This window comes from Patagioenas fasciata, chromosome 2 (genome assembly GCF_037038585.1).
Source record: "Patagioenas fasciata isolate bPatFas1 chromosome 2, bPatFas1.hap1, whole genome shotgun sequence".
Taxonomy (NCBI): domain Eukaryota; kingdom Metazoa; phylum Chordata; class Aves; order Columbiformes; family Columbidae; genus Patagioenas; species Patagioenas fasciata.
In genome coordinates, this window is record NC_092521.1 from 50,559,964 (window position 1) to 50,586,915 (window position 26,952).

The 26,952-nt window shown below is 35.5% G+C and overlaps 1 protein-coding gene across 5 annotated transcripts in view; it reads right to left on the bottom strand.

Moving 5' to 3' along the window:
* The window catches only part of RBBP8 (RB binding protein 8, endonuclease), a 45,801-nt gene that overhangs the window by 2,844 nt on the left and 16,005 nt on the right, over positions 1-26,952 (bottom strand). For all 5 annotated transcript variants that reach the window (XM_065831832.2, XM_065831833.2, XM_065831830.2 and 2 more), the window contains 15 exons: positions 24,380-24,475; positions 22,163-22,275; positions 20,336-20,411; positions 16,021-16,190; positions 14,485-14,586; positions 13,321-13,418; positions 12,554-12,681; positions 10,759-11,641; positions 10,546-10,672; positions 9,333-9,430; positions 8,414-8,528; positions 7,347-7,514; positions 6,679-6,748; positions 5,608-5,704; positions 997-1,138 (listed from right to left, as the gene is read on the bottom strand). In XM_065831832.2, the coding sequence (XP_065687904.1) occupies positions 997-1,138; positions 5,608-5,704; positions 6,679-6,748; positions 7,347-7,514; positions 8,414-8,528; positions 9,333-9,430; positions 10,546-10,672; positions 10,759-11,641; positions 12,554-12,681; positions 13,321-13,418; positions 14,485-14,586; positions 16,021-16,190; positions 20,336-20,411; positions 22,163-22,275; positions 24,380-24,475 (2,483 nt within the window). The remainder of the gene's footprint in view (positions 1-996; positions 1,139-5,607; positions 5,705-6,678; positions 6,749-7,346; positions 7,515-8,413; positions 8,529-9,332; positions 9,431-10,545; positions 10,673-10,758; positions 11,642-12,553; positions 12,682-13,320; positions 13,419-14,484; positions 14,587-16,020; positions 16,191-20,335; positions 20,412-22,162; positions 22,276-24,379; positions 24,476-26,952) is intronic.

Consider the following 26,952-nt stretch of genomic DNA (forward strand, 5'->3'; position numbering starts at 1 on the left):
GGGGAGGCTTAAAGTTCTGAATGCCATGTTTGAAATGCACATATTCCTTGGAAATACAACTTGAAATTTAAAAAACTCAACTCAGAACATCTTGATTAAGTAGTATGATGTGCTCTACAAAAGATATGCAAGTCCCTAAAAATCAAGGCACTCTGTTCTGAAAGATTAAGGATGATACTGAAACACTATCACATAAAAATACACGTACATCTCTGGATACATTTTGCAATGCCTGAAGCTGTTAGGAGAACAGATAAAAATAAGATTAACATCTCACAACTAATAACATATACACTAATAGAGACACAAGTAACTCAAAAAGAGTTCATATATGGCTTTTTACCTCCGTTTCATAATTTCTGAAGAAATGTACATATAGTACAGTACAAACTCACTGTGTTTTAAAGTCATTAGTGAAAAGTCGTTGTTACACCAAGCTCCAAGATCTAGGTAAACCAATTATGGAAGAACAATCTTCTGCGTGAACAGGAGTCAAAAACCAGCTTTTGACTGTCACTAACATCCAAGACATATGTATTAAAAACTAATCACACCGATGTTTCCATTATCATATACTATGGAACTCTAAGGATACAGACAAAGGAGATCAACACTGCCACCTGTGTCTCTCTCCTTAGTAAGTAAAATCTCCGCCTTTGCCCCTGAAAATGTCCCTGTTTTTGCTTTCGTTCAAAGACACATTGGGTTTTAAGATCTATGAACATTCCCATTTTTTATCCTCTTTTTATCTAGGCTCTGAGGAAGTTTCCTTATACTTCTTAGTAGCACAGGAGTTGCTTAAAAAATATAGTAGTTATTCAAAATAATGTTTTCCAATATGAAGTTCAACAAGATTGGGTGAGAAAGGCTGCTTTATGAACCAGAGGTAATTTCAAGAGACTATTTTAGGGATAAAAAACAAAACAAAAACTAAAACAACAAAACCAAAAACTAAACAGCTTTAAGAAGTCCTTTGTAAGCCTTTTTTGCACAAACCTCTTTCAACACAAGTTTGGGTAGAAGGAAATCCAACCTCCCAGAAATTTTCAGGTGTATTTGGAGGAATGTAGCGAAATCTGTGTCTTGAACAGGAAGCTAGTTTCTTTTCTCTCTCTTCTTCTGGAATGTCTGCATAATACTGAATGTTAGGAAAAAAAATATTCCAAGTTAAGAAATTCATACATATAGAGCAACTGCTTTACACAATGACGTCATTATTAATGACCGTTTGTTAACGCTTATCTAAAAATAATGGTGAAGACAGCCATGAGTAGAGATTTTTTATCCAAGTGACAAACATCTGGCTGTTATCCTAAAAGTTTACAAAATTTACAGATTTAGTATAACCTTATAGTGGTAAGTTTGTTAGCTCTATATCTTTTAACATATCACAGGTACAAGGTTTAGGCACATGTATAATTATTCATGCCATCTGTTTTACTGACCTCACAAAGCTACATAGAACAGATGTTCAAATAGATGGGAATTTTCTAATAAACTTAAGTTTCAGCTCACATCTACATAATAAAATAGAAACATGAAAACACACACTAGAAAATCTACTCTGCTAAATTATTTCCAGTGTCTAAACCTACAGTATTAACAGCAAACTTAAGTAAAAATGTTTCCTGCTTTAGTACTCCCAAATTAAGAGTGCATTAAGAGCTGGTTTAACTAGCTAACACTGGGATACCAGAAACTATCTGCTAGTGGGGCATTCTCTAGAGTAGGGGTGTCAAACTCATTTTCACTGGGGACCACATCAGCCTAGAAGTAGTTATGTTTACACTGTCCTAAAATTACATTTGGCCCTTTGAAGGCAACCACAAGGCTGATATGGCCCCTAGTGAAAATGAGTTTGATACCCCTGGTCTAGACTATGCAGTAAATTGGTTGGCTACTCTTTTATCCCTGCCAGCTGTGTTGGGGGCTGCACTGAGAAAAACATCTAGACTCTCCAAACTTCTTTGCTGGGTGTTGCCATGAGCAGCATCACGGAAAAACAGTGGGGTTTGTAAAGTTTTCTACTGTTTTAATTTGTGATTCTAGTTAGCATCTCCTAAAAATAGCAATTTGGCACTGAGATATGACAGAGTACCAAAATATTTTCAAAGCTGAAGGCACTGTTTGATTCAAGTGACTAGCCAACAGGCACAGTATGGATCTCAAAAGAAACCTGGCCCTCATAAAAGTGGTAAAACAATTATGTTGAAATGATAGTGTTATTATTCAAAATGGCAAACTTCAGTTTAAAACCTCACTCAATCAGCTGGAAAGGGATCTAGAGTCTGAAATAGGACAGGAACAGAACACTTCTGTCAACAGAGATTACTTCCTGTCTCCATCTACTGGTAGTATTTGAGAAAACCTACTTATTTGGAATAGTAAAGTACACTAGTAAATTCATTAAATATAAAACAGGCATAAAAATCCTCCTCCCCAAAATCACGAGATATAAATACTGATGATTATGTAGACAGAAGAGTAATTAGAGCTCTGAAAATGTCAGTGACAAAACTGCCTCAACTAGGAATAGTAGACTTATTACATCTTGTCATTCTGTATTTTGTGGGAACTGCAGCTCTGCCTGAAACCGAGGTACATTTTCTTCACCCTCCCCATAATCATTTCAGGTGTCTTGCTGTTCTACAAAGTGTGACACCAGAATATATTCTGCTCTTGGAGCCCTTACTAGTACAGGAATCTGATCTACTAACATGTGGGTCTCCTGGTCAAGAACAGAGATTGAGGTTGTTAGCAGGTTGTACCCAAAATTTCAGAAGCCCTGGTTCATAGGATAAAGTGCCAGTTCCATAGAAAATATGCAGGAATGCTTATGAAGCCCCAGTAAAAGGTTCTTCAAAATACACTGTGCACTAAGCCCAGGTTACTCCCACAATCTTGACAGCAGAACCCTTGCAGTCACTGAATTTGGAGACAGTCTGAAAATGTTTGCTACTGTCTTATACGAGATTCCCGTAAACAGGAAAAAAAGCCCATGGCCAGGACCAGAAACAAGTGGGTATCAGTAGTCAGGGGCTGAGTCAGATGGAGTTGGGTCACTGTTATGCAGCTGGACTTCAGAGACTCAGCTGGAAAAATGACTGTGATGCTCAGTTAAAGATCTAGAGACTAATGAGAGAAGAGGAATGTGTAATTATCATCTAGTACACATTCATTTTCACTGGTAAAAGTCAAGAATTTATATAGCGTTAAGTCAACAGAATTAATTATAAGAATTCTACAGTATCTTTGTAAACCAAACAGATTAATAGACAAATTTTATTTAAGGATAATCAGCAGTGTGCTCTATGTTTGTCCTTTAAACAGACTGGAATTTTAGAAATCAGCCTACGAAAAATTTGTAGTGTGCCACATTATTTTAGTTAAAATGTTTAAAATTGGTGTGGAACATTAATGAACCAAACAATGAGAAAACACAGTATAGTTTTGTTGGAACAGAAAATCAAATGACAAATCAATGTTCAAGCTACGTATGTATTAAAAATGAACTAGGAAGTAACTTTTAAAAAATTCTATTTTGGTCTGTTTAGGAATCTATTGAAATTTACAAAAATGAGTGCTATGTGTCTGCTAAATAGCTAAACCAACTCTCGATTGTTTTCTAGATTGATCTCACTATACACAGCATTTTCAACCCTCAGAAAACATTCAAGCTACACTTTTCAATGTGTGAAAATATATGCAAGAATCTCATCCTGCGATATCTTCAGTGTAAAATAATTGTTTACAGAACTCTGCATTTTGCAGTCTCAAAAAGAGAACAAATCCTTGAAATGTTCTTCTCATTAGTTTAGCATAAACTTACAGAGTAATTTCTGTAACCTAAACATATATAAAAACATCTGACTGATTCTTCTATTTCCATAAGCTAGTCTCAATAACTGCACTAACAAACGTTTCTTACAAGCTACCAGTAACTCCTATGTACGATCTTTCTCCAATTGCATCACAGTCATAACAAACCAAAACAAGCCATCTTATCAAATGTTCTACACTGTGAAGTGAATTAGATGCTTCCATGATATTCTAAGATAAGGACTTGGAAGATAAGGACTTTGATATGAGCTTGCTGTGGCACATGCAAAAGTTCAATCTCTCACATCTGCTCAAATTGTCAGGTAACTCTCCCCACTCTCATACTGCCCACAGCATATGGCCAGAAACAACTGACTGGTTTCTACCCACTCCCTATAGATTTCCTTAGACTTTGGAGACTTTTCAAACCTATATGACTAATAAGTACGCCAAGACTTTTTAAAAGCATCATTTATGCTTTCCCTAATACTCCCCTTTTCCACAGACATTTCATTCAAAGCTGATTTTATTACGGTGCAATGACACAGCCAAGCATTCCACACATGCTTATCTTCAATGGCGTACATAAAAAAACCCAACAACAACCAATGAAAAACAAACAAACTAAACTCCACACCCAAACCAAACTTTTCTAAAGTTTAATGTAAAACCTAATATTGTAAAATAGGAGCTGTAAATGTTTCCAAACACCATAGTTACCACCCCCCGGAACATCTTGTTAACTTTCAAATCCTTTAAATCAAACATATTTTTGAAAATGGTATATTTGTCTGTAAAACCTAATTATTTGTATTCAATAAGTTTTACCCAAGTTATTTTTTCATGAATGTGTTTCTGTTAAAAATATACTCTAATAAATTTATTCAGCTAAGTAAATGTGACTTAACTATACAGTGAATAGCAGGAGAATCTATGAAAAATGTTGGTTCTATATAGGTGTGGAAAATAAGTAAAAAGATTTTAGAGAATTCATCATTATTCAGTCATCAATCCACACTTCAGGCAAGTCATAATGTATTAGATCATTGCCTAATTAAGTCCAGCCTGAAAGTCTACTAATGACCAAATGAAACATGTCCTTATCAAAGATGTAATTACTTCAGTATTTTCTCTCTACACCAAGTATCTGAAAGCAGTTTAGTAATTTGAAAGGGAGGAAAAAATGTGTGACATAAACCCTACAATTTCACACTTTCAAACCTGCTGATGTGAACATTTTTGTATGCATTTGCACATATACACATTGTCACCTATGCTGCTGTGATTACCTGGAAGCGCAGGCACTCCAGAAAACAAGAAGAAAAAACAAAAACCACACACAAAAACCCCAAATAAACAAACACAACACCACAAATCAAGATATATGTATATATAGGTACAACAGGACAAGAAACTTATTCCAGTAGCTGTACATTTCAGTAAAGCTTTTGAGCTAAAGTTTAGAAACTTGTAACTATTTTTGGACAAGCTAATGTATTTTTTATTAATTAAAATCTTACTGGAACCATGATGTGAGAATTTTCCATCCACATATATATAGACAAAAAAAAATCATGACTTCCTAAGTGATATGCAGTTCCTGTAGTTAAAAACAAACAAACCAACCCAAAACATGGTAAAAACAGCTTTGGTAAACATTTACTTCTCTACTACTGTAGGTGCTGCTGATGATACAACCAGATTCATGATTTCAATAACATTTCAGCACTTAGATATTAGCAGAGTTAGAAGAATGGAAGATTGATCAAATTTTAAAGCATTACTTACTAGTTCACATTCCTTACAAGTGTGGCCAAGCAATTTTCTCCTTTCTTCTTTTTTTCTAATAACCTCAATATGAGGAAAATCTAACACAGTATTCTTTCTGAAAAACAAAAATGTTTTTACATGATAGCACAGTTATTTCTCCTGCATGTCTGGAAATCTTTGATTTTTATAACACAATGAAGGAGAGTTTCAGGAAAAGAAAAAATACCAGAAAATGCCTGCAAAACCCAGTCATACTGCATTTCATAGTCGGGCTATTTTTGTAACTACAACAGTTCCAGTTTTTTAAAATGTAATATGATCTTTTACATAACCAGAAATGTGTCTCCTTATGATGGCTTTCATAGTGTGAAAGCAGTTACTAGATAAAAATTACTCAAGTATATATCTTCTGTAGAATATTTATTTTGTCCAAGACACAGTTGTGCTTGCACTGATTTCTGCAAGAGTAATGTATGTTGGGGTTCAAGAACAGAACAAATAGATTATTTTCAACTTACCTGCTCACAAAACACTCAAGTTTTCATCTACAAAGATAACATATGCTGAGGTAAAAAACCCCCAAGATAACAACTATTTAACTGAAGGGCTTAGTATCATTATGAAATGAAGATTCAGACTACCAATGATGATTATACAGAAAAGCAATAGAGGAAGCACTAAGAGGTACATTTGTTAAACATTACTCATTTATTGCCTAGAGGAAGGGGCAAAAATGCCAGAGAATGAAAGGTTTTTATTTGTACAAGCAACCCATAGGCTCTTTGCTCGTAAACTCATGCATGACCACATGCCTACCAGAAACAACATGGGTTACAAAATATTGCATTCAATACAATTATAAACAGCAGAAGAAGCAATCCCTTCTCTACAGCAAATCTCATAGAAAGGCATCTCAGTATGTTTATTTCTTTTCCTCGTTAGCCCAGCTTTTATCTAATTCACTAGATATTTTACTTGCATCTTCAGCTGCTAGTATGTTATACACAAACACATTTATTTTATGGTAGAACAAGTTCCCTATAGGATATAAAGAGCCTTAAAATGCCTATGCAGAACAAACTAAATTACCTTTCATCGCTTTTGAAATAGGGCTCCACAAAAGCTTTCTGCTTGGCTTTATCTTGTTTATCCTCGTGTTCTGTAAATATACATGCAAAACAAAAAAATACATATCATAAAGTTTAACAGACTGCCTGGAGAAACGTCTGTATAATTATTGCTCAGCTATTAAGAAATCCAAAAATGCCACGTACATTCAACCCGAGACAACAGATTGAAACAGATACTAAAAGTAATATAGAACTGATCAAAAAGCATTACTGATGTAGAAGGAAAACAGCAGCGAGACATATTTAAAAAGGTAAGCAGAATAGAAAAGGAAAGGTCCTTAAAATACAAAATACTGTAAAATATTTGATAGAACCTAGGATAGGAAAAAACAAATAATCTGCAGCCAAAAGCTGGTGTTTCCTGTAAGAGTCATTTTACTGTACATTTCCTATGCCATGTTCCATTATACCACCCATATTTCTGTGGTGGCTACATAAATGAACTCCCAAAATAATTTTCATATTGGTTTATGTTATGTCCTCACAATGAATAAATTTTTCCATGCATTTATGAAAAATGAACTCATGCTTTATTTGGCATATTTGTTCCTAAAGAACAGAGCCTGACGTCAAATCAACTTTTGTTGTTTAACCAGGCTAATAAAGACAAAACAAATTATATCCCACTCCTTAGTTTCTTGCTTGCTGCTGTTATTCCTTTATCCTGCTCTTCATCATGAAGAGTTTCTTTTTCATCATGTGCAAGACTCTCTTCTTGTAGGCAGGATTCATATTCTTCATAGCTTGTTCGATCAAACATATCTGTTAAGGTATCATTCATTTTTTTTTCTTCTCCTATTATAAAAAGCATAATGAACATCCAAATCAGTCTCTTGACAATTTAAGTCAATAAAACATATTTAATCTGTATCGAAAGAACTAACACTTATTTCCTGCTCCAGTATTGCTTAGCTCAACATCAGCAACACATTTATTCTTTCTGCAGTTTCTCTGACGAACTTTTAAGTGTGGACAATGCTCATTTATTTTTCATAAAGACAGCCTGATACAGTTTCTAAAATTTGATTAATTGCAAAATCACTTAGTGTAGCTTTAACCTTAACACTGGATACATGAAATTTTTGTTCTTGTAATTATGGAGTTATCCACGCAGAAGGAAATACTTTCTGTGGGTAGGAGATAAACTAAGGAAATGTGATCAAGTTGTAACAGCTTAAAAAACCAAAACACACCATTCAAAGTCACTGCCCTGCAGCCATGATTCACCACATACCATAAATTAAATGTGAAATAAACACACTTGGATTTATTTCAAATATACCAGTTCTAGTTATATGCCATTAAAAATTAAATTAGCCTCCCCATAGAAAGTCTAATATGACAAACAGCAAACTTGCAAAGCTGTTTGTTTTAAGAGTGATTGTTGCAGGTGAGATCAGAACTGTTATATGGTTAAGTATTTAAGCACTGTAAAAGCATAGCCACTGGCTCTATCTCAGCATGAATCCTATCAAATAAGTTAAAAAAATAAAACCAAACAAGCGAAAAACCAAAACCAAACAACTGATTCTACTAGGAAACAGACTGATCTCTGTAACCTGCAAAAATATATCAGTGCTGTTTTACTGTGAGACATCTTCTACTATCTACTCATACAGAAGAAAAAAATGCCCTTTACCCTTTCTTTCTCCAAAAAAAAAAAAAGGAAACCAAAGGAAAAAAAAAAGTCTTACTTGGACTGCTTTCCTGGTTTTGCTCTTGATTCTTCATTTTCAATAGCACACTTTCACTAACGTATGTATAATCCATATCAACAACTTCCCTTCCGACTTTTGACTGAGTACCACCCTAAATAAAAAAAGCAAACATGACAATTGCATTCAGAAGAAACTTGTGTGGTTGGTGTTGCTGTTGTATATCTGAAATGCTTTCACAACAGTTACTGGCATCTTTTTGGACACTTTCTGTGATGTTTTTCTGCAGCAATACCTGCATGCTAAAGATGTAAAATCTAGGTAAGAGAATAATGTTTTGAAAGTCAAATGTGAAACACTTATCTAGCAGATTACTTTACCTCATAGGCAAGAAATGCCTTAAAAATTTTCATGTTAAATTCTACAAAGATAAAAAAATAATGAAACATACAGAAATTAAAAACAAGTGAAATTAACACATTTTAAGACAGCCTTTGAGTAAGACAAAACAAACAGACTTCAGCAAAATTCTCAGAGATCCTAATAACCAACCTGCACTCAACTCAAAGCTAGATAATAGTCACTTTCTGCATATTTGCTGTTATTTAACATGAAGAGAGATCACCATGAACATTTTCACAAGAAAAATAACGTGATTAAGGTTTTTTTTCTTTTTGTCTTAACAGAAACGTCAAACCACCCCACAAATGCATCAGTTTCATACTAAGTAGCCACCCAGATAAGTTTATCAAATACGACTAGATAGTGGGAATTTTTTAGGATAGCTATAGTGTACTATGCATAAACAAATATATCTGGAGTGCAAACAAATACAAAATGAGCTGAATTTAGATTTATTAGAAAGTGATTTTGGTCTGCCCAGAATAAAGTTCATAATACTGCTTTTCTAGGCTTTTTTCAATATCATAGAACATACAGATTTGTTACATGAGCTTACCTTTGTATCAATCACAGTAATGTCCATTTTGTACTGTGAAAGGTCAGCTCCTGGGTCTATGCTCCACTGAAGGTTTTCTAAAGGTTTATCTTTCAGGTCTGGATGCCAAGAATATGACAAGAAAGACAAATAATCAGAATCCACTTCTGGCAACAGCATCCTATAGTGTCTAAATAAAAAGTCAGCTTTCCTTTTATCAATTCATCTTTGGGCTGAGGGATTGTTTTTTCTCAAACAACAAAGAGGCTCATTTGGTGTGAATCATATTTTGTCAGAAGAGTTAGAAATAGAACTTTAAGTTTTTTGTCACATTCAGGGAGCACACCACACCTTTGTGTTTGTATGAGGTATCTAATACATAGACTAGAATAGCCATAAAACACTCTGGCAGGTAGGATCTCTGTACTGTGTAAATCAAGTAGTATTAATACTGGATGTAAAACATTAGAACGATAAGAATACAAAAGTCAGTTCTTAGAATACAGAAGAGTACAAAAGTGTGTCTGGTCATTGTTCCAGAGGTGGCTCTTGATTTACCTGTGAATTAGAGGTTTAGATTCTAAGCTACATGGCCACAGCAACTGCTGACACTTTTTTTTTTTTAAAATTCATAATGCAAGTATTTCTAAATAAAGTATGCAGTGCAACAACTCAACTGAGGAGTACAGAAGCAGTGATTCTACAACCTCAATTCGAAAAATAAGTTTTGAGACTGGGACCACTTAACAAAAGATACAACTTCTAGGAAGACTATTGGCAGCATCTGCTCATTATCACTAAAGGTACAAATTTATTTAAGAGATCATCAGGAATCGTGAAAAATATTAACAAAATGGTTTATCTTTACACGTAAGTACAGTTTTCAGACATTTGATATAGACAGCTTAAATTTCCTGAGATATTATTTCAGTATTCATATGCTGCAGTAAACAAGAATGCTAAATAAAAACAAAAGAACAAGATTCCCAGCCTGTCAAGTTTACAGTTGAATGCCAACAATATGTTTATAATTTAGTGGCAAAAGAAGAACAGGAAGATGCAGATTTAAAATGTGGAGGTGATCTTGAGAAGACTTGAACAGAATAAGACTAAGTTAGAGGCAGAAAATAGAAAGTGATTAAAGTGTGAAAGAAGATGACATGAAAGATTCTGTTCAACCATAGCACAGGCTAGTGGGGCAAAGACAATAAAAGGAACATTTTCATCAAGTTACCTTGTTCATTTTGCAGTACTTTATTTTTTGATAGTCTACAAGGGTTTGGTTGAAGTACAGACGCAGGTTCAGACTCTCCATGTCCTATCCTTGTTTTCTTTCTATTTGGTACATGGCCACTGGCAACCTAACAACATATTGCAATTTTACTATTTCCTAAAATTTAAATATAATATTTCAAAGGAGAAGGAAAAAAATGACAGAAAAGCATACCTTCACATCTTCAAAAAGTTGCTCTGTCTCTGCAGAATTTAACAGTGGTGCAATTTTGAAGGGAAGAACTTCTTCTTTCATTTGGATTTGCATTTTCTTATCTGGGAATGGTTTTCCCAGCATTGCCTCTTGTACATAGGATTCCTCTTGTAAATCTCTGCCAAACAAACAGCTCTCATTGTTGGCATTTTGAACAGATGATGAACCTTCAGGAACGGGTTTCCCTAGCTGTGAAAAAATGTCATGCAGAGTCACCTGTTTCAGTCTGTTTTTACAGGTCTCCTCATTTGCTTGTTTTTTCTCTTGACAACGAACTCCAGAGAAGCGATCAGAGAGATCCAAGGGCTTATCAACTGTGTGTTCCCCATTCATATGCGGAATGTCTGACTGAAAGGGCACAGAGTTCTCTTTGTTGAAGGATGTCTTTTCACAGTGAATTGCATGTTCATCTTCAGCTTTCTTTCTCTTAGCACACCGGCTTTCTAACTGCCGCTGGTGTACGAGAAGGAAATCGCTCTTGATTGCCTCATTTTTAGCTGCACAAGTGTTTCCGACACAGGTTACAGCCTCATTATTCTTTTTTACAACCATTTGCCTATTGATAGAGGTCTGGTTGATAACTGAGTTGATTTCAGTTCCAAGATTCAGTGGCGCAACAAAAGCAACATCTTCAGACTTTGATCTACTTTTATGAGGTCTGGAACTGGAAGGATTGTTGAAGAGGTTGGTTTTGAGATTAGGCTTCAATCCTGAATCTAAAATACAAGGTGCATGACTTGTACTTGAGTTGTTCTTCATACTGCTAGAAGCTCCAAAAACAGGAGAAGCTACCTGAGAATCCCAGTCAACATGTGGCGGAGTGTTCTGAGATGGATCTGAAAGACTAAACACAATGAGAGAGATTTTTCTGGTGTACACAGTGGGCTGGGAGGAGAGCAAGGGATATAGAAAAATTACAAGTTTCCTATGAGTGATCTGCTTTAAAGCAGTTAGAGCTGATAGTATTAACTCAAAACAGAAGGAAAAATAAAAGGGATTTTTTTTTTCTAGGAGTAAGTACTGTTGCACTTAGAGCTGTAAAAGGCTCATAAAACAGACTTTATTCTTCATTTTAGTATGGTGTGAAACTCTGCCCCACATTTCACTGAGAACCAACGACAGAATGAAGCTTTTCTAGGCATCTCTCCTACCAAAGGACTCCCTACCTTTCAATGTGAAACAGAAGAAAGTGAGAATCGTGGATAGATCTTATTAATCACAATAACTTCTGCAAGTGAAAGAAAAATGTGCAAGCTTCTTTCAGGTACTCTGTTTTTCACTTGTCATCATTAGAACATACATTTAAGTGAACAAATAGAGGCTAAAAAAAAAGTTCAGTTAAGACCACAACATCCTGAGGAGAGTGGGAATGGCTACAGTCAGCCACTTAGGACATCTAGTTGGCAGAAAAGTTTTATGATCATTTTTCTACCCCAGCTCCAGGCCTCCTTACGCCCAGGTTTAGGGGCCTCAGAAGATACCTTGAAATAACAAGAAGTCAGTGAGGGAGGGACTGAGTACGCAGAAATCCTAAATCAAAAGTTTGAGAATTAAGTCAAAGTCCACAGTTTTACGTTTTATCAGTTCCTCTGCTTCTAATGTTATTTACTTGCAAGAAGCACATATAATATTGAAATATTTATTTCCATGTCTGTACCTTTAAAACAAGCTGCTGTAGGGTTTTAAATTCTACTAAAACTAGAACTTCGTATAAGCCTGTTTAAAACAATATTATTATAACAAAGTGGAAACACACCCTAAATTGTTGTCATCATTTCTTGATTCAGAAGTTGGATGTTTTCTTGAGTCTTCAGACTGCGTGCTCTCTGGGGCCTGGCTCATAACAGTATTAGTTCGGGGAGGACTTAGTACACTCTGGGACTCCTTGCAAGGGGTGAAGAAAATGAAGAAAGGAAGTGTGAGAAGCTATGAGAATTAAAAATTAGAAATATGCTAGGTTTGCACATAAATATTCTGAAGACCCATTCAAACTGAAATATTTACAGCTGAAAACAAATAAAAAGTTAAAAAGGAGATAAAATTTTGATCAACAGCTTTAAAGAAATCTTATGCAAATGAAAAAAATAAATCATAATTCAAATGCAGACACACATACAAATAGTCTGCATACTACTACTTTCACTGTAGTTACCAAGCAAAAGTGTTAAACAATCTCACCTGAGTCACCAAACAATATTTTTTAGTGTCTTAGATATGATTGCTGCACAATGGGAGTTTGGCAGACCCAAGTGTTTAGTCCAATGTCTTAGTCAAACTTGAAAGTAGTACACACAAGTAGGAACGGTGCCCCTGCCCTCCTCCCCAACCCCCAAACAGGCCAGCACAGTTATATCTCTTCTTGCTAAAGTAATTCTGTAATGAGTAAGCAAAAGCAAGCCAAAGAGAGGTTATCGCATCTTGGAATACTTTTGCAGAATTTTAATGCAAAAGAGAAACATACTGTTTTCAGAAACAACTGGCACAAAAAACTGACTATGTAAGATATCTGGGAATACTACTTACAGATTCCTCTTGAACGGCAAGTCCAATTGTTTCTGCCACGACTGCAGCCAAGTTAAAAGATGGCTTTGGCACAGGATAGCCTCCCATCCTTAGTTTATCTATACGAGTAGAAAGAAGTTCACAGTAAGTTACACACACATTATAATATCTTACTCGACTCACGCAGATGGTACAAGGACAGAACTAAAAAGATAATGAATTAAAATCATAAATAGTTTGACCTGTGTCAGATAGAAGTCTTATCTGGAAGTGCTAAGTGGAGAACAAGGGCAGAAGAGGAATTTCTGATGAGAGCAAACTGCTGTCTCATTACAGACAAATAAGTCTTCCAATTAGAAACAGCTCCCCAAAACTAAAATACAAAGACAAGCCAATGTAAAAATTGCTTTTCAAACTCCCAGTCCAGGGCATGAAAAGTCTGAGAAAAGCACGTAGATCAGTGAAAAAGTATATTTTTAGTAAGATGCATATTTCCTAGAGTACACTTACAATTATCCTCCTTATATTTTTATTAGAAAAGCAAATAGATGAGTTTCCCTTCTTTCAGTGGTTTAACATTACTCAGTTTATTAAACTGGGGCAAGGTAATGTGATGGGAAAGTACAAGAACTACAACCAACACAACCCTGACATCCACGAACAATTTCAAAATGCCAATTCTCAGCCATTTATAGTTAAATATTTCACAGAAAAAAAATCAGGGTCACAGAAAGTTCTTGTAAAAGAAGTGTTTACGCAGAAAGACTTGTACCAATTCACAACTGCAAAAAAAGGGAATAATTAACAGATGCCTTTCTAAATGTTACATATTGATGTCAGACATTAAGTGCAATTCTCAGAATGCTTTATCTCCCATACAGCTGGAAAATCAGATGTAAGACACTTGGATAAGCCTTATATTTTAAGATATCTGCAGAAAGTGCTGCATTGAGCTTCTTTTTATTTCTCGAATCTAAGCCCTGATGCTATGATACATGACTGAGGGGCATACAGACAGGCATCACCAGACAGGCATTTCAGCAGCAATTCTGTGATTAAACATAATATCCTTTTTCTGGCACCTTTGTGTAGAGATGAACCCTCACCTGTTGAGGAACCCTCCATTTTACAATATTTTTGCCTTATTTCGAATGGAATTAGAACTAAATCAATCAATACACTTACTTTGTATAGGGGACAGTTGTGGATCACAGGTATCTGCCACTAGTATCTCTTCTCCATGGTGACTGTTCACTTGTGTGGAATACAGTGGAATTTTTCCAAACTCTAGGAGAAAATGTAGAAACATTCTCAAACAATGAAATTAGGTATCCTGTTATGATAATTTTGTGTAAACACAGACCATGATCCTGATTTTAAAAGCACTTGAATGTGAATTTTGATATGTCATTAGATCCAGTAATCTAAACACATCTGATTATTTTTTCTGAGATATCACTATGACAAAATAGTCACAAATATTTCATATTGATCCTCTATCTCATAAACATGAGCCCAGCCAGTCATCCATTAAACAGTGACAGGTAATTACATCACTTTCTATACTGACCACATATAAAGTATGTATTCAATCCATATTTCACTTGTTAATATGGGAACAAAACTATTACAGAGTAAACCATTAAGTGGAATAACTTTCTGCATCAGCTAAGGTAATGAAAAGGTAAAAACCCTGAGACTTGAATCATGGCTAATTTAGTGCCATGTAGTTCTTTCTATCTAGACATCAACAGCTTTTCATAGCCATTAACTGTGATAGGTATTTACACCATTTCTCACATATTTAACTTTGGTTTTATTTAGTAGCTCATTTTTTATATATAAAAAATGGAGAGAAGTAGGTATGTTCAGAAAGGATAAACTATTCACAGCATTAAAATTACATACACAAAATAAAGGGCTTGAATAACCACCCTACTCTCTTCACCCTGCAGTTGTGCTATTTTCATTCTTGGAAAGAAGCTTTTAGTCAAGACTTTTATTTAGATGTAATGGCATAGCATTTAAAATAGCTTTTTTATTTGACAAGGTAAATTAACATATTAAGAGTACCTCGACAGTTTATCATATTTCCTGTGTATCACTAAAGTACAAGCCCAAAGTCCCTTGTTTCACAAAAATATTTGTTATAGTTAAAATACATTAGAACTATTTCTATGACATTACAGAATGAAGTTTGGAAACCAAGTGTGCACAATACTTCTGGACTTAGACACAGAACAAATCCTCACAGTGTATCAGTACTAGAAAAAGAAGGATCATGCAGCTGTTAGAATGAGAAATTTATCAGTTTCAGTATTACTTTAATTGCAGAATTGCTGAATGGGGCAAAACATTTCTTTCACTCTCCACTAGGTGGTGACATAGCCGTAGGCACAAGCCAAACCCTAACATTTTATTTTTTATTACATTTGGAGTTACAGCACAGATATGGGTTGGAAAACTGTTATATTTGCATGTGTATGTGGATGAACATAAGTGGGAGGCTGAGATAAGCTTTGAGCTGATATAAGAGTTACTGCTAAAGACATTTTTCCCCAACTCATGTATGATGGCATAATGGAATTATGGAAATGAGCCAAACAAACAAAAAACACACAAGGTTTTTTTCCATTCTTTGCAATCAAATTTATACATTATCTTTTCATTTAGCATTCAAAAATATATTTTCAAATTAATTAAAAAATACAATACTCTTACCATTGTTGCTTTCCACAAGTTCCAAATCTGACTGTGTATGTTCTGTGTATCGGATATGCCTGTTCTCCTTTTTTCTTCTCATACGATTAACCAGAGAAAATGAAGAAGTCAGAACTGGAGAATCTGGAATGACTCCTTCTTTTAATTCCACTGCTTGTTGCTTTTGCTCCCTGAAGACCAAATTAGGTGGTCAAATAAAACCTCAAGTCAGCAAGATTTTATGTTTTTATTTCAGTAAGCAGGACACATAATATGGTTCAAGAAAGCAACAATTTAGAAAATACAGTCATCTTAATAACACCGCAGCGTGAAAAAAGTAATACTAGAACACAGTTTTTAGACACAACTAGCAACAAATTCACTGTTACTCCATCAATCCTTAAACCAGCATACAACTCTGGTTCTTCACATTTGAAGTCAATGTTTAGCTACTGCACTATGGAAGACTTTCTCCCTGGAAGAAAACAGGGACTATGGAGTTTTTAGCTTGTCCTCTGAAGCATGTGCTACTTGAACTAAAGAAAGCTGAAATGGATGGGCTAGTGTCTCCCTCCCTGTTTGGAAGGCCCTGCTGTAAATACAAAACAAAAGCTTTTGGAAATGGTAATCAGCTTTTTAAACGGTAATGAACTGCACTACCTTAAAAACAATCCCTCTCCAGACCATTGTATGATACCTTTTATTCACCCCACAAAGGTCTTCAGAGAGGAGTGTAAAAAGCAATGAAAACCATGTAAAACAAGTAATGTAAACCACGAGTTATGAAGTTTCTGTTCTCTCATAGTCAGCTCTAACAGCATGTTGCAGAACCAGTATATAAAAATTAGTAAAACAAGTAACTATGTCTTTTTTCTCCAAAAACTCTATCTAGACATAGTAAGGAAGTAACAACAAAAAACCCCATTAATTTCTGTTCCTTTAACTTAAAAAGAGTTTGTATAGTACTTAATAAGGGCATTGCTACCTGCCATATGGTGCTGGTAGTGAGAAATGGAGGACACAGCAAAAGAAAAACAAGGAAATCTAACTCATCCTGCTTGGTCATCTTTCTGCAGTAGCACTTTTTTTCTGCATTTTTGCAGGTAGGCTTTTTACCATGACTAACTTTGAAGACTTAATGACAAACATTGATGCACTGATGCTCTGAAGTCTGGATGAATCCTATTGTATGATTCTGTAATACGTCTTTTCCAGCACATTTACGAAGAAAGCACCATAACTGGAAAACTCTATCACCTACTTGGATCATCTTAAGAAACAAACCAAAATAAACAGCAAACCAATAAATTAATCCAGTTACTTCGCAAACTGAAGTTAGCTATTAGAATTCTCTTCACATTTTCTAGCACACGTGGCCTTGTATGACAAATTAGCCTACTATAAATGTATCTTTCTGTACCTTACTTTTGTGCAAGCCAACAGGTAGTTCTTACATACCACCACAAAAAATTATCAAGTTAAGAAACTGCCCAATATACATCATAAATATATAATACATGATTTCAGAATCTTGGAAACATTTATCTGAGACCCCAGGAAAGGCTTTTGCAGAAATCTCCTTGCTGTTTCTGTCTGCGGATAATGAAACCCTAATCTGATAAAGGATCGGATAAAACAACTCTTCTAGAATTTAATTGATTTCAATTTTATGAAGGATATTTAGACTTCTTTTCCTAAAATACTAAACTTTGGTAACAAAATACAGAAGATTGCAAAAATCTGATTTCTTATCATGCACCAGAAACAATCTGGTACCTTGCACCTAGGTGATTATGTTATATTGATCTAAGTTGTTTGTTCTAAATAAAGTTACATGACTATAGCTCAATGCAGTAGCTCTACTACAAATAGCAGGACTATTCTTGTTAATTACTGTTTATCTACTCAGCTCTGCACTTATTTAAATAAGTTACTTATTCTGCATGTCACATGGTTAAGTGCTACATCGGTCATTACCAACTGGAGACTTTTACTGGAAACTAAATTACAAGACTGGAGATCAAACTAAGACATCTGGATGGATCTGTCTGGTGTCAATTTTTTTTAATGTCACCTCTTAACTGCTGTGAAGCTGTATAGAACCATTATTAAAAAGCAATTACATAGTGGGAGGCATATAGAATTTTTTTACTACTTGGTATTAAAGAGGAGTACTCCTAGGGTCATGAAATATGTTACTCTGAGAAGATTAAATGCATACAGAAAAAGGATGATTAAGGTGTAAATGATGAGAGACAAACCAAGAAACATAAAGGAATAGGACCACAGTAATTCTGAACTGAAGTCTAAGTTGTTTCACACAAGTTGACTGGAATTTGGCAAACACGATGCCCATCTACAAGAAGGGACAGAAGGAGGATCCAGGGAGTTACAGGCCTGTCAGTCTGACCTCAGTGCTGAGGAAGGCCATGGAGCAGATCATCCTGAGTGACATCATGTGGCACATACAAGAAAGCTAAGTGAACAAGCCCTGTCAACATGGGTTTATGAAAGGCAGGTCCTGCTTGACCAACTTTATCTCCTTCTATGACAAGGTGACCCAACCAGTAGATGAGGAAAAGGCTGTGGATGCTGTGTACTTGGACTTCAGTAAAGCCTTTGACACTGTATCCCACAGCATTCTCCCAGAGAAGTTGGCAGCTCATGGCCTGGATGGGTGCACTCTGCGATGGATAAAGAACTGGCTGGAGGGCTGGGCCCAAAGAGTTGTGTTGAACTGAGCCAAACCCAGTTGGTGGCCAGTCACAAGTGGTGTTCCCCAGGGTTCAGTATTGGGGCCAGTTCTGTTTCATCTCTTTATCAATGATCTGGATGAGGGGATTGAGTGCACCCTCAGTAAGTTTGCAGATGACACCAAATTGGGTGGGAATGTTGATCTGCTGGAGAGTAGGATGGCCATACAGAGGGATCTGGACTGACTGGATTGTTGGACTGAGGCCAGCTGTATGAGGTTCACAAAGGTCAAGTGTTGCGACCCAAGAGCAGAACCCAGCAACCCCAGGCAGCGCTACAGGCTTGGGGAAGAGTGGCTGTAAAGCTGCCTGGCAGAGAGCGATCTGGGAGTGTTGATTGACAGCTGGCTGAATATGAGCTAGCAGTGTGCCCAGGTGGCGAAAAAGGTTAACTGCATCCTGGCTTGTATCAGGAATAGTGTGGCCAGCAGGACTAGGGAAGTGATTGTGCCACTTACTCGGCACTGGTGAGACCTCACCTTGAACCCTGTATTCAGTTTTGGGCACCTCGTCATAAGAAGGACATTGAAATACTAGAGCGAGTTCAGAGGAGGGCAACAAAGCTGGTGAGGGGCCTGGAGCACAAGTCTGATGAGGAGCAGCTGAGGGAGCTGGGGCTGTTTAGCCTGGAGAAAAGGAGGCTGAGGGGAGACCTACTGCTATCTACAGCTACCTGAAGGGAGGTTGTAGCGTGGAGGGTGTTGGTCTCTTCTCCCAAGTAGCAAGTGATAGGACAAGAGGAAATGGCCTCAAGTTGCACCAGGGGAGGTTTAGATTTGATATTAAGAAAAAAAATTCTTCACAGAAATGGCTGTCAGGCATTGGAACAGGCTGCCCAGGGAAGTGGTGAAGTCACCATCCCTGGAGGTGTTTAAAAGGCATTTAGATGAGGTTCTTAGGGACATGGTTTAGTGCTAGAGTTAGGTTATGGTTGGACTAGCTGATCTTCAGGGTCTCTTTCAAACAAAATGATTCTGTGATTCTAACAAAGTAACACCATCCCTGCCTTGCACAGTGCACCATATTTGCATATAGTTACAACATTATATTGCACATTCTTGCTATCATGTCAGATTATAATTTGACAGTCAATTTGTAGCTCATTATTCTTATGGCTTTCTTTTGAAATGTACTATTTTTTTCTTTTAAAAATTATAATAAGTTTATTTTTTAAATTGATTGCAAGATCCTGGTACTTGTTGACTAGCTGAGCATCCACTTTTCTAGTTAATCTAGAAGGAAAGAATTGGTAAAGAATCAACAGCAGAATAAACGGATAAAATGTGAGGCTTTGCTATTCACTGTGACCAGAATAATCCTGAAGAATCATGAAGTCAAACAGAATTTCTATGAACAATTTTTCTCTGTTCAAAAAAAAGACGCACACAGTTAAAAGAAAGTAAAATATCTGCACAATACGAAGATGCTAGTCTTATGCTATTATAGTGGCAGCAGACTGTTTTCACAGTCTATTAAAAAAAGAGGAAACTCAAGTTAAAAAGGCTTAAAAGCTGATTTTTATATCCCCAGACATTACTACTGAGGAATGGGGGGGGGAATATCCAAAAAACCCCAAAACTTACTCCAACTCCTTCTGTAATTGCTGGAACTGTTCAGTTATCTTTTTATTTTCATCCTGTAAGTTGTTCTTTTCATTCACTGCAATTTATAGGAAAAAAAAAAAAGGGGAAAAAAAAAGAATCAGTGCACACATGTTAACATCATAACATACCTAATTTTATCAAGTTCTTTAAGGAAACAGAACCAATTCTAAAACATAATACCATACACCCTCCCTATGGCTTACCAAAAGGAATTTCCAAGCCAGTCATTAAAATGTTGTAAAATGGTGTGTTAGAAAAGCCAAAGGTATCAAAATTACTGGATCATATTAGTTCTACACAATCATTAATTAGTTTTGTCCATGTACATACAAGTGAGACTGTGTTGCAAAGATGAATTGCTCACTCAGCTCCATGGACAAAATTGCTTCCCTAGCTTGAAGGCAGCTTATGAAGTCTAAAGTAATTAGAATTTGCTTTTAGCCACCGAAGCGACCAGTTAATTGGAGAGAATGGAAAAAAACAAAAATTCTTAAAAATCAGGTGAATATTTCGGAATTTAAGAGAGAGCAGTCAGAAATTTTTTATTTTACTTCTCCCAATTTCCAGTTAATTCTGCCTGTACTTCACACTAGCTTATTGCATCACCTTCAGCCTTTTTTCCAGGCTGTCTCAAAACGACATAGTGATAGCTTCCAACTTTTTGGATCACTTTCATTTTATTTTTCTTGTTCTTACTTTTCTGTTGTGTATTTCACTTCTGGATTATTCTTGACTGAACTTTTTTGCTGGTTGCAGGAAATACATAAATTGTCATATAGATCTCAACCCAAATCCATGGATTGACAGATAGTGTTCAAGAAGATTTGTACCTAAAAGGTCTCACCCTGATTTTTATGGCACAGAGCTTTATCTAGAGATTGTTTGTACCTTGTTTGTTGTTAATCATTAAACTCAAGGATTCAGAATATTTTGATGTAAATATCCAATATTAAGAGTCTTTGAAAAATTAATGTATTCTATATAGGTATATATTCTAATATTTCTATAATTTAATTAAGCACTGAAAAGATACTTCTTGTGTCTGGCATTTCCCATATATTAAATCTCACTGAATGTCTGCTTGTTCTGGATCAACCAAGACTATTAAACGATACAAAATAATGGTAAAGATACAATTAACATTTTAAAATCCTGTCCTGTATTAGTTAGTACTTCATACAACTAATTTTTCCAAACTCTCTTTATTAAGAGATTTGTTTTCTCCAGCCTTCTTGGCACCTACAACAAATAGCTTATTTTCTCCTGTTCCATATGTACTACTTCCCGATTTCAAAAAGAGTCAGCTACAAGCTGCCTGGTGTAAAGCAATTCTTCCGTGGCTTCAGAGGATTATGTGAAAGTTATGGGTTACTGCAGTTAAGTGCAAAGACCAACTACAGAACACAGGCCAGACCCAGGGAACTTCTGTTTGAACTTGCTCCTTTGTGATCACCAGTTACTTTTGAAATCAGGGTTTCCTTAGGAAAGCTGGCAGTCAGTAATTCTATGCCTCAGCTGTAGGAATAAACAGAAGCATCCACATTTTATCTAAAGTAGCTACTTCACACTGTAAGACTTTCCACGTCAGTTCACTTTCAGTATCAGCACTTCAATCTCAGAAGGTGGGTCAAATGACTAGTAATTGGAATGTTGCATATTTTCAGACTGTAGAGTTAAGTATCCCCGACTGAATTTCTCGAGCTTACTGAACACAGCACACATAAATTATGTCAAGTTACAGGAATTAATTAAGAACTAGTTTACAAAATAGTATGTTTTGTCTTGAGACTCATGGATAAAACTCACTAAGCTCGGTGATAAGTTTAAGATTCTGCTGCCGTATATTTTCGAACTCTTGCTGCTTCTTTCTCATATGTTCCTCGGTTACAGCACAACGATCACATAATCCCGCTCTTAATCTACAATAAAAGAAAAAAAAGGCCCTCTGTTAAGAAAATATTACACACATGAAGCAGATATCCACACTTAACTGGCCTTTTGAACAATGAAAACCAGACAGTTTCTGACAACTATGCACAACACCACTAAGTACTGTGGTTTTATATGTTGACCATAGCAATACTTTGAGATTTCTGAACAGTCTAATACTACACCTAGTAACGTTTGCATAAATGCCTGTAGGTACTGGATACTTCTAAAGCAACACACATTACTTTATTGAAGTGGAGCATGCTACACCTTGCCAGTGAAAGCTTTTGTGAGGTGTCCTATTAAGAATCCTGTCATCTATACATTACCATTTATTATAAGTACAGTTCATTCAAGCAAACACAAATAAGCAAAAGCATTTCAGTAAATACAGTTACTACTTCATCTAAGAAGGCTATATCACTTCAATTAAGCAAAGCAATAAAAAGACAAATAGTAAATTCGCTCTGTAACAAATACCAAGCAAATGTGAAATCCTTTATCTAGACACCAATATTTAAAAGCAGATTCAAAAGTCCACGTGAGGCATTGCCTCCACTGTCTCTAATGGTTTAGATCAGCTGTTTAAAGCTCACCCACTATCAGAAAAAGACTTGTTACGATAACTCCATCCAACTTGACACATTCATTTATGCAATGAAATGTGCGTTCATTTTACAGGCAATAGCCAAAGTATATTTATTTCTGGTACAGAACAAAAAGCTAACAGTTTTACCAAAGTATAAACCAGACCTTATTTTGCCTGCTAAATAAGAGACCAGTTGGTTAAGAGTGCTAGCATTGCTGCTGCTAGCACTTGTAGTATTAAAAAACAAACAAACAAAAACCAAACAAAAATGAGAAAAACAAAACAAACCAACAACAGAAATCCACAAACAAACAAACTCCCACAACCCCAAATAAAACACTTAAGTTTCCAATGTCGCAGTTGAATACTGGAAGTAAAAACCATCTTGGTTTATGGATATCTTAATATTGTGGAATTATGGAAAGAGTATAATACTGAAATGCCTCTTCATACCAGCTTATCTGACTAGCTGTGTAATAAACACAGTTTTATCATCTCTTTGTATTAAACCACTTTAAATACTCTTCTTGTTTTCTGCAATATGAGTACTTCATCTGCTAATGGATTAGAAAAAAACATCCACTCTGCAAACGTCTCTCTACCTACGTGGTGTGAAAGTTTATTACCTGTATGGTTACAAGTTTATCGCTAGATGCCCTTCACAGAGAAGCAGAGCTGAATGCAAAATTTGACTACCATAGCTCTAAAATTTGAAGTAGCATAGGAATGTGGGAAAATAATTTATTATGTAATGATCTCCTGTTCCCAGAAAGCTTCTGAAGAGCCTATTAGCAGCAAATTTAACATACACTTTCCAAAACAGTTGTTTTCAAAAGAAGAAAAAATGCACTGTAATTTCATATCTATTGGTTTTGTTCTGCTACACCAGATTAAAAAGGAACAAATAAGTGAAAGGCAGAATGAGTCAAAAGGTGATCAGAATGTCTAAGTCCAAAAGAAGGCAAAAGACAGAACATGTAATTAAAATTAGGTAAAACTGGCAACTGAGGAAAAGGACCCCTCCAAATCTAAAAGATTTCATAGCAAGTTCTTGCATGAGTTTCAAAGTATATAATATATTCTGCCTTTGAGTTTTGCACTTGTATTACATCTCGATCAATATCAAACCTAACTCTACAAAAATGGATGGAAAAAAAAGTCCTTAAAATGGACACTTGCCTTCCAAGCAAATCTATTTAACTTCTGTTCATCTTAACTGAACTAAGCAAGCTAAGCACTTCAAAAATAAAGAAATAACAAAAAAAAAAAAATTCAGTCAGAAGAATCTAAATTCTACACTTTTCTTTAAACACACTATTTGGATTGCATTAGAAAAGGACTGGTTTATGACAAACAGCAAAAACCAACCAAACAAAAAAACAGACGAAAAATCCCAAACCAAATTAAAAAAATTACAAACAAAACCAAACAACTTCAAAAGCATCCAGAGCTACTCTGAAAGAAGAAAACACAACAAACCCAAAAGATAAAAGATGCTACTTCACCTGTCTTCTAAAACCTTGATAGTGTCATGAAGTGCTTTTTGCTGTTCTCTGAGCTGTTGGTTCTTGGTGTAAAACTCTTCAAGCCTTTCTGCGTCCCTAAAATCAAATAGAGAAAAAGTTAGTTCTAGCTTTAAATTACAGCTATTAGGTTTTCAATAGAGAATTCTCTCTGGTTTGTTTCTTTCATATGCTTGGGAAATGTGATTATCATCAGCACAAATACTGAGTTGAAGATAAATGAAGCAAGTATTTCTGATGAATGGTAATTTAGAAATGTCTGAGTTAGGAAATGAACAACTAGTTTCTAATTCATATTACAGTTTGGCTTCTGTTAATAAATCTGATTTTTGCTTAGGATAAAAATTAGAGTTGAAGACAGCCAAGGCAGAAAAGCTAATAGTATTCAAGCAACCATTTCAAGCCATGTAAACTCAAGCACATTTCTTATTTGATTTTGCAGCTCAGCTTTCACAATCAGGTCATTTAGGTCTTGTCACAGGAGTGAGTGCATCTTGTGGTGTGGCAAATCACACTAGCTGTGTAAAGTTCTGATAAGCCTTTAGATCCACATTAGAGGTTTAGTTCCTCAAGAAGCAATTCTCAGAGTCTATAGAACATGGATTCCTATAATATGAATACAAGCAAGAGACCTCTCTTCCCCAAAAACTCAGAAGATCTTGGGGAAAATAATCCTAGCTTTTAGAGAAGTTATTTAATTAACAAAGAACATTTCCTTCTCAAATGAGGTAAGCAAAAGCAGTAGCATTATCTTTCCGTTTTTAGCTCCCCTCACTTCTACTATCAGATGACAAGACTTATTTAAATACAAACAAGATATGAGCAAAAAGCATGCAATTTTTTTCTACAAGGAAATTAATTTCCAGTAGAAGCTAACCCGCTGAATCTATGAAACATGACAATGACTAATTTCTGAGAAGTCATTCCCAGCTGTTCTTGTTACCATGGAATCCTTTGTATATTCCATGAAAATGGGTGTTTGTTTTCAGTGTGCTTGAGAATGATTATTTGAGGAAGTAATGAAATTAGTTGACAAAAAGCTGCTAAGCACACACACAACAGGAAATAAAAATATATTTACCAATTTGTTGATACAATTCTTTTACACAAACATACTTTTAAATTGGCACTGTCCCTTTAAGACAGGGTTGTCAAACACATGTTCATAGTGCTGGTTTTAGAGTAATACAAGAAATTAACTATCAGAGGTCACAAAGCAAATGGGACAGCCAGAAGCTTCCGCAGTATACAATCACAGGCATAGTTTATTAATTCTGAATTTTAAGAACACATTTTATTTCTCTGTACTACCAGTCAGACCAATATTATCATTTTCAGCTGCATATACAACATATAAAACAATGACATGCAAACAGCAGGAGGGACTTTTTAAGATTTCTTTCATTTTAGAAGGACAAAGTGTTAAAGTTCTGATAGAGTTCTGTTATCTCAGTTCATTAACCAAGTACAGTGAACCGATGGCAAAATCTGGACTCTGACAAAAGCAGTCTGTATTTTTCTGTATCTATGGCATAAAACATGCTATTCACAGTAGGCCTAAAATAGCAGATTTTAAAATCTTTTGTCAAGCTACCTTTAAAAAAAAAACCAACCAACCAACCAAAAAAACCCACACAAAAAACAAGAGACATTGACATACACTAATACTCCTTTCCTCCAGCCTAAACCCGGTAAAATGTCATAGTAAGAATAAAATGACAAGAAGGAACCAGGCTTTTTGGTTTTTAGTATTCCATTGCACCTGATAAACATGACAGACATTTTTGGCTATGAAGGCACCCTGAGTAATGAACAGTCTCTGACCTAGCATTTACAAGTAATTAACTCCAGTGCTGAAGTGGGGTACAAAATAAGGCGTTCATTGTCAGCTGATTACCAAGTCTGAAATACTAAACCTCAGATATCCAGATGCACCAAGAAGAACAAGACCTCCTATGTAAGAGTATTGTATCTACAATGTGGTAACTGTAGAAAGCTTCCAGCAAACAATAATTAAACCATTTGGTATGTGTTCAGTCACATCACTGATAATATTAATCATCTAGAAAATTAACTGACAAATTTAAGGTTTTCAGACATTTTCATGACACACCAGGTTAAATTAACAATAACAGCAAGAGATAATTTAATCCATTTAGATTAAACATGAAATAACTACTTCATTTCTCAATTATACATACAAAATAACAAGATGATAAATTGATTTTTCCAGGAAAGTGTAGCTTGTAAGTATAAAACGTAGCAGCAAATATTTGCTAACTGAATGTCAACCTAATAACCAAACATAATTTCATCTACTAACATAAATACATTCCTTGTGACAGTGCAATATCGTTCTTAATGTTCAGAAAGAATATCTTTAAAATGTAAACAACACATACACTAATTTTAATTAAAGATATGGCAAAATCCCATGGTACACCCTGAACCCAAAGTCTTGATAACATTCACATATTTCACAGGCTCATATTTCCAATTCATTAAAAACTCACCGATAAACCAAATCGGCAACAGGACTCTATTGCCACTTTCTT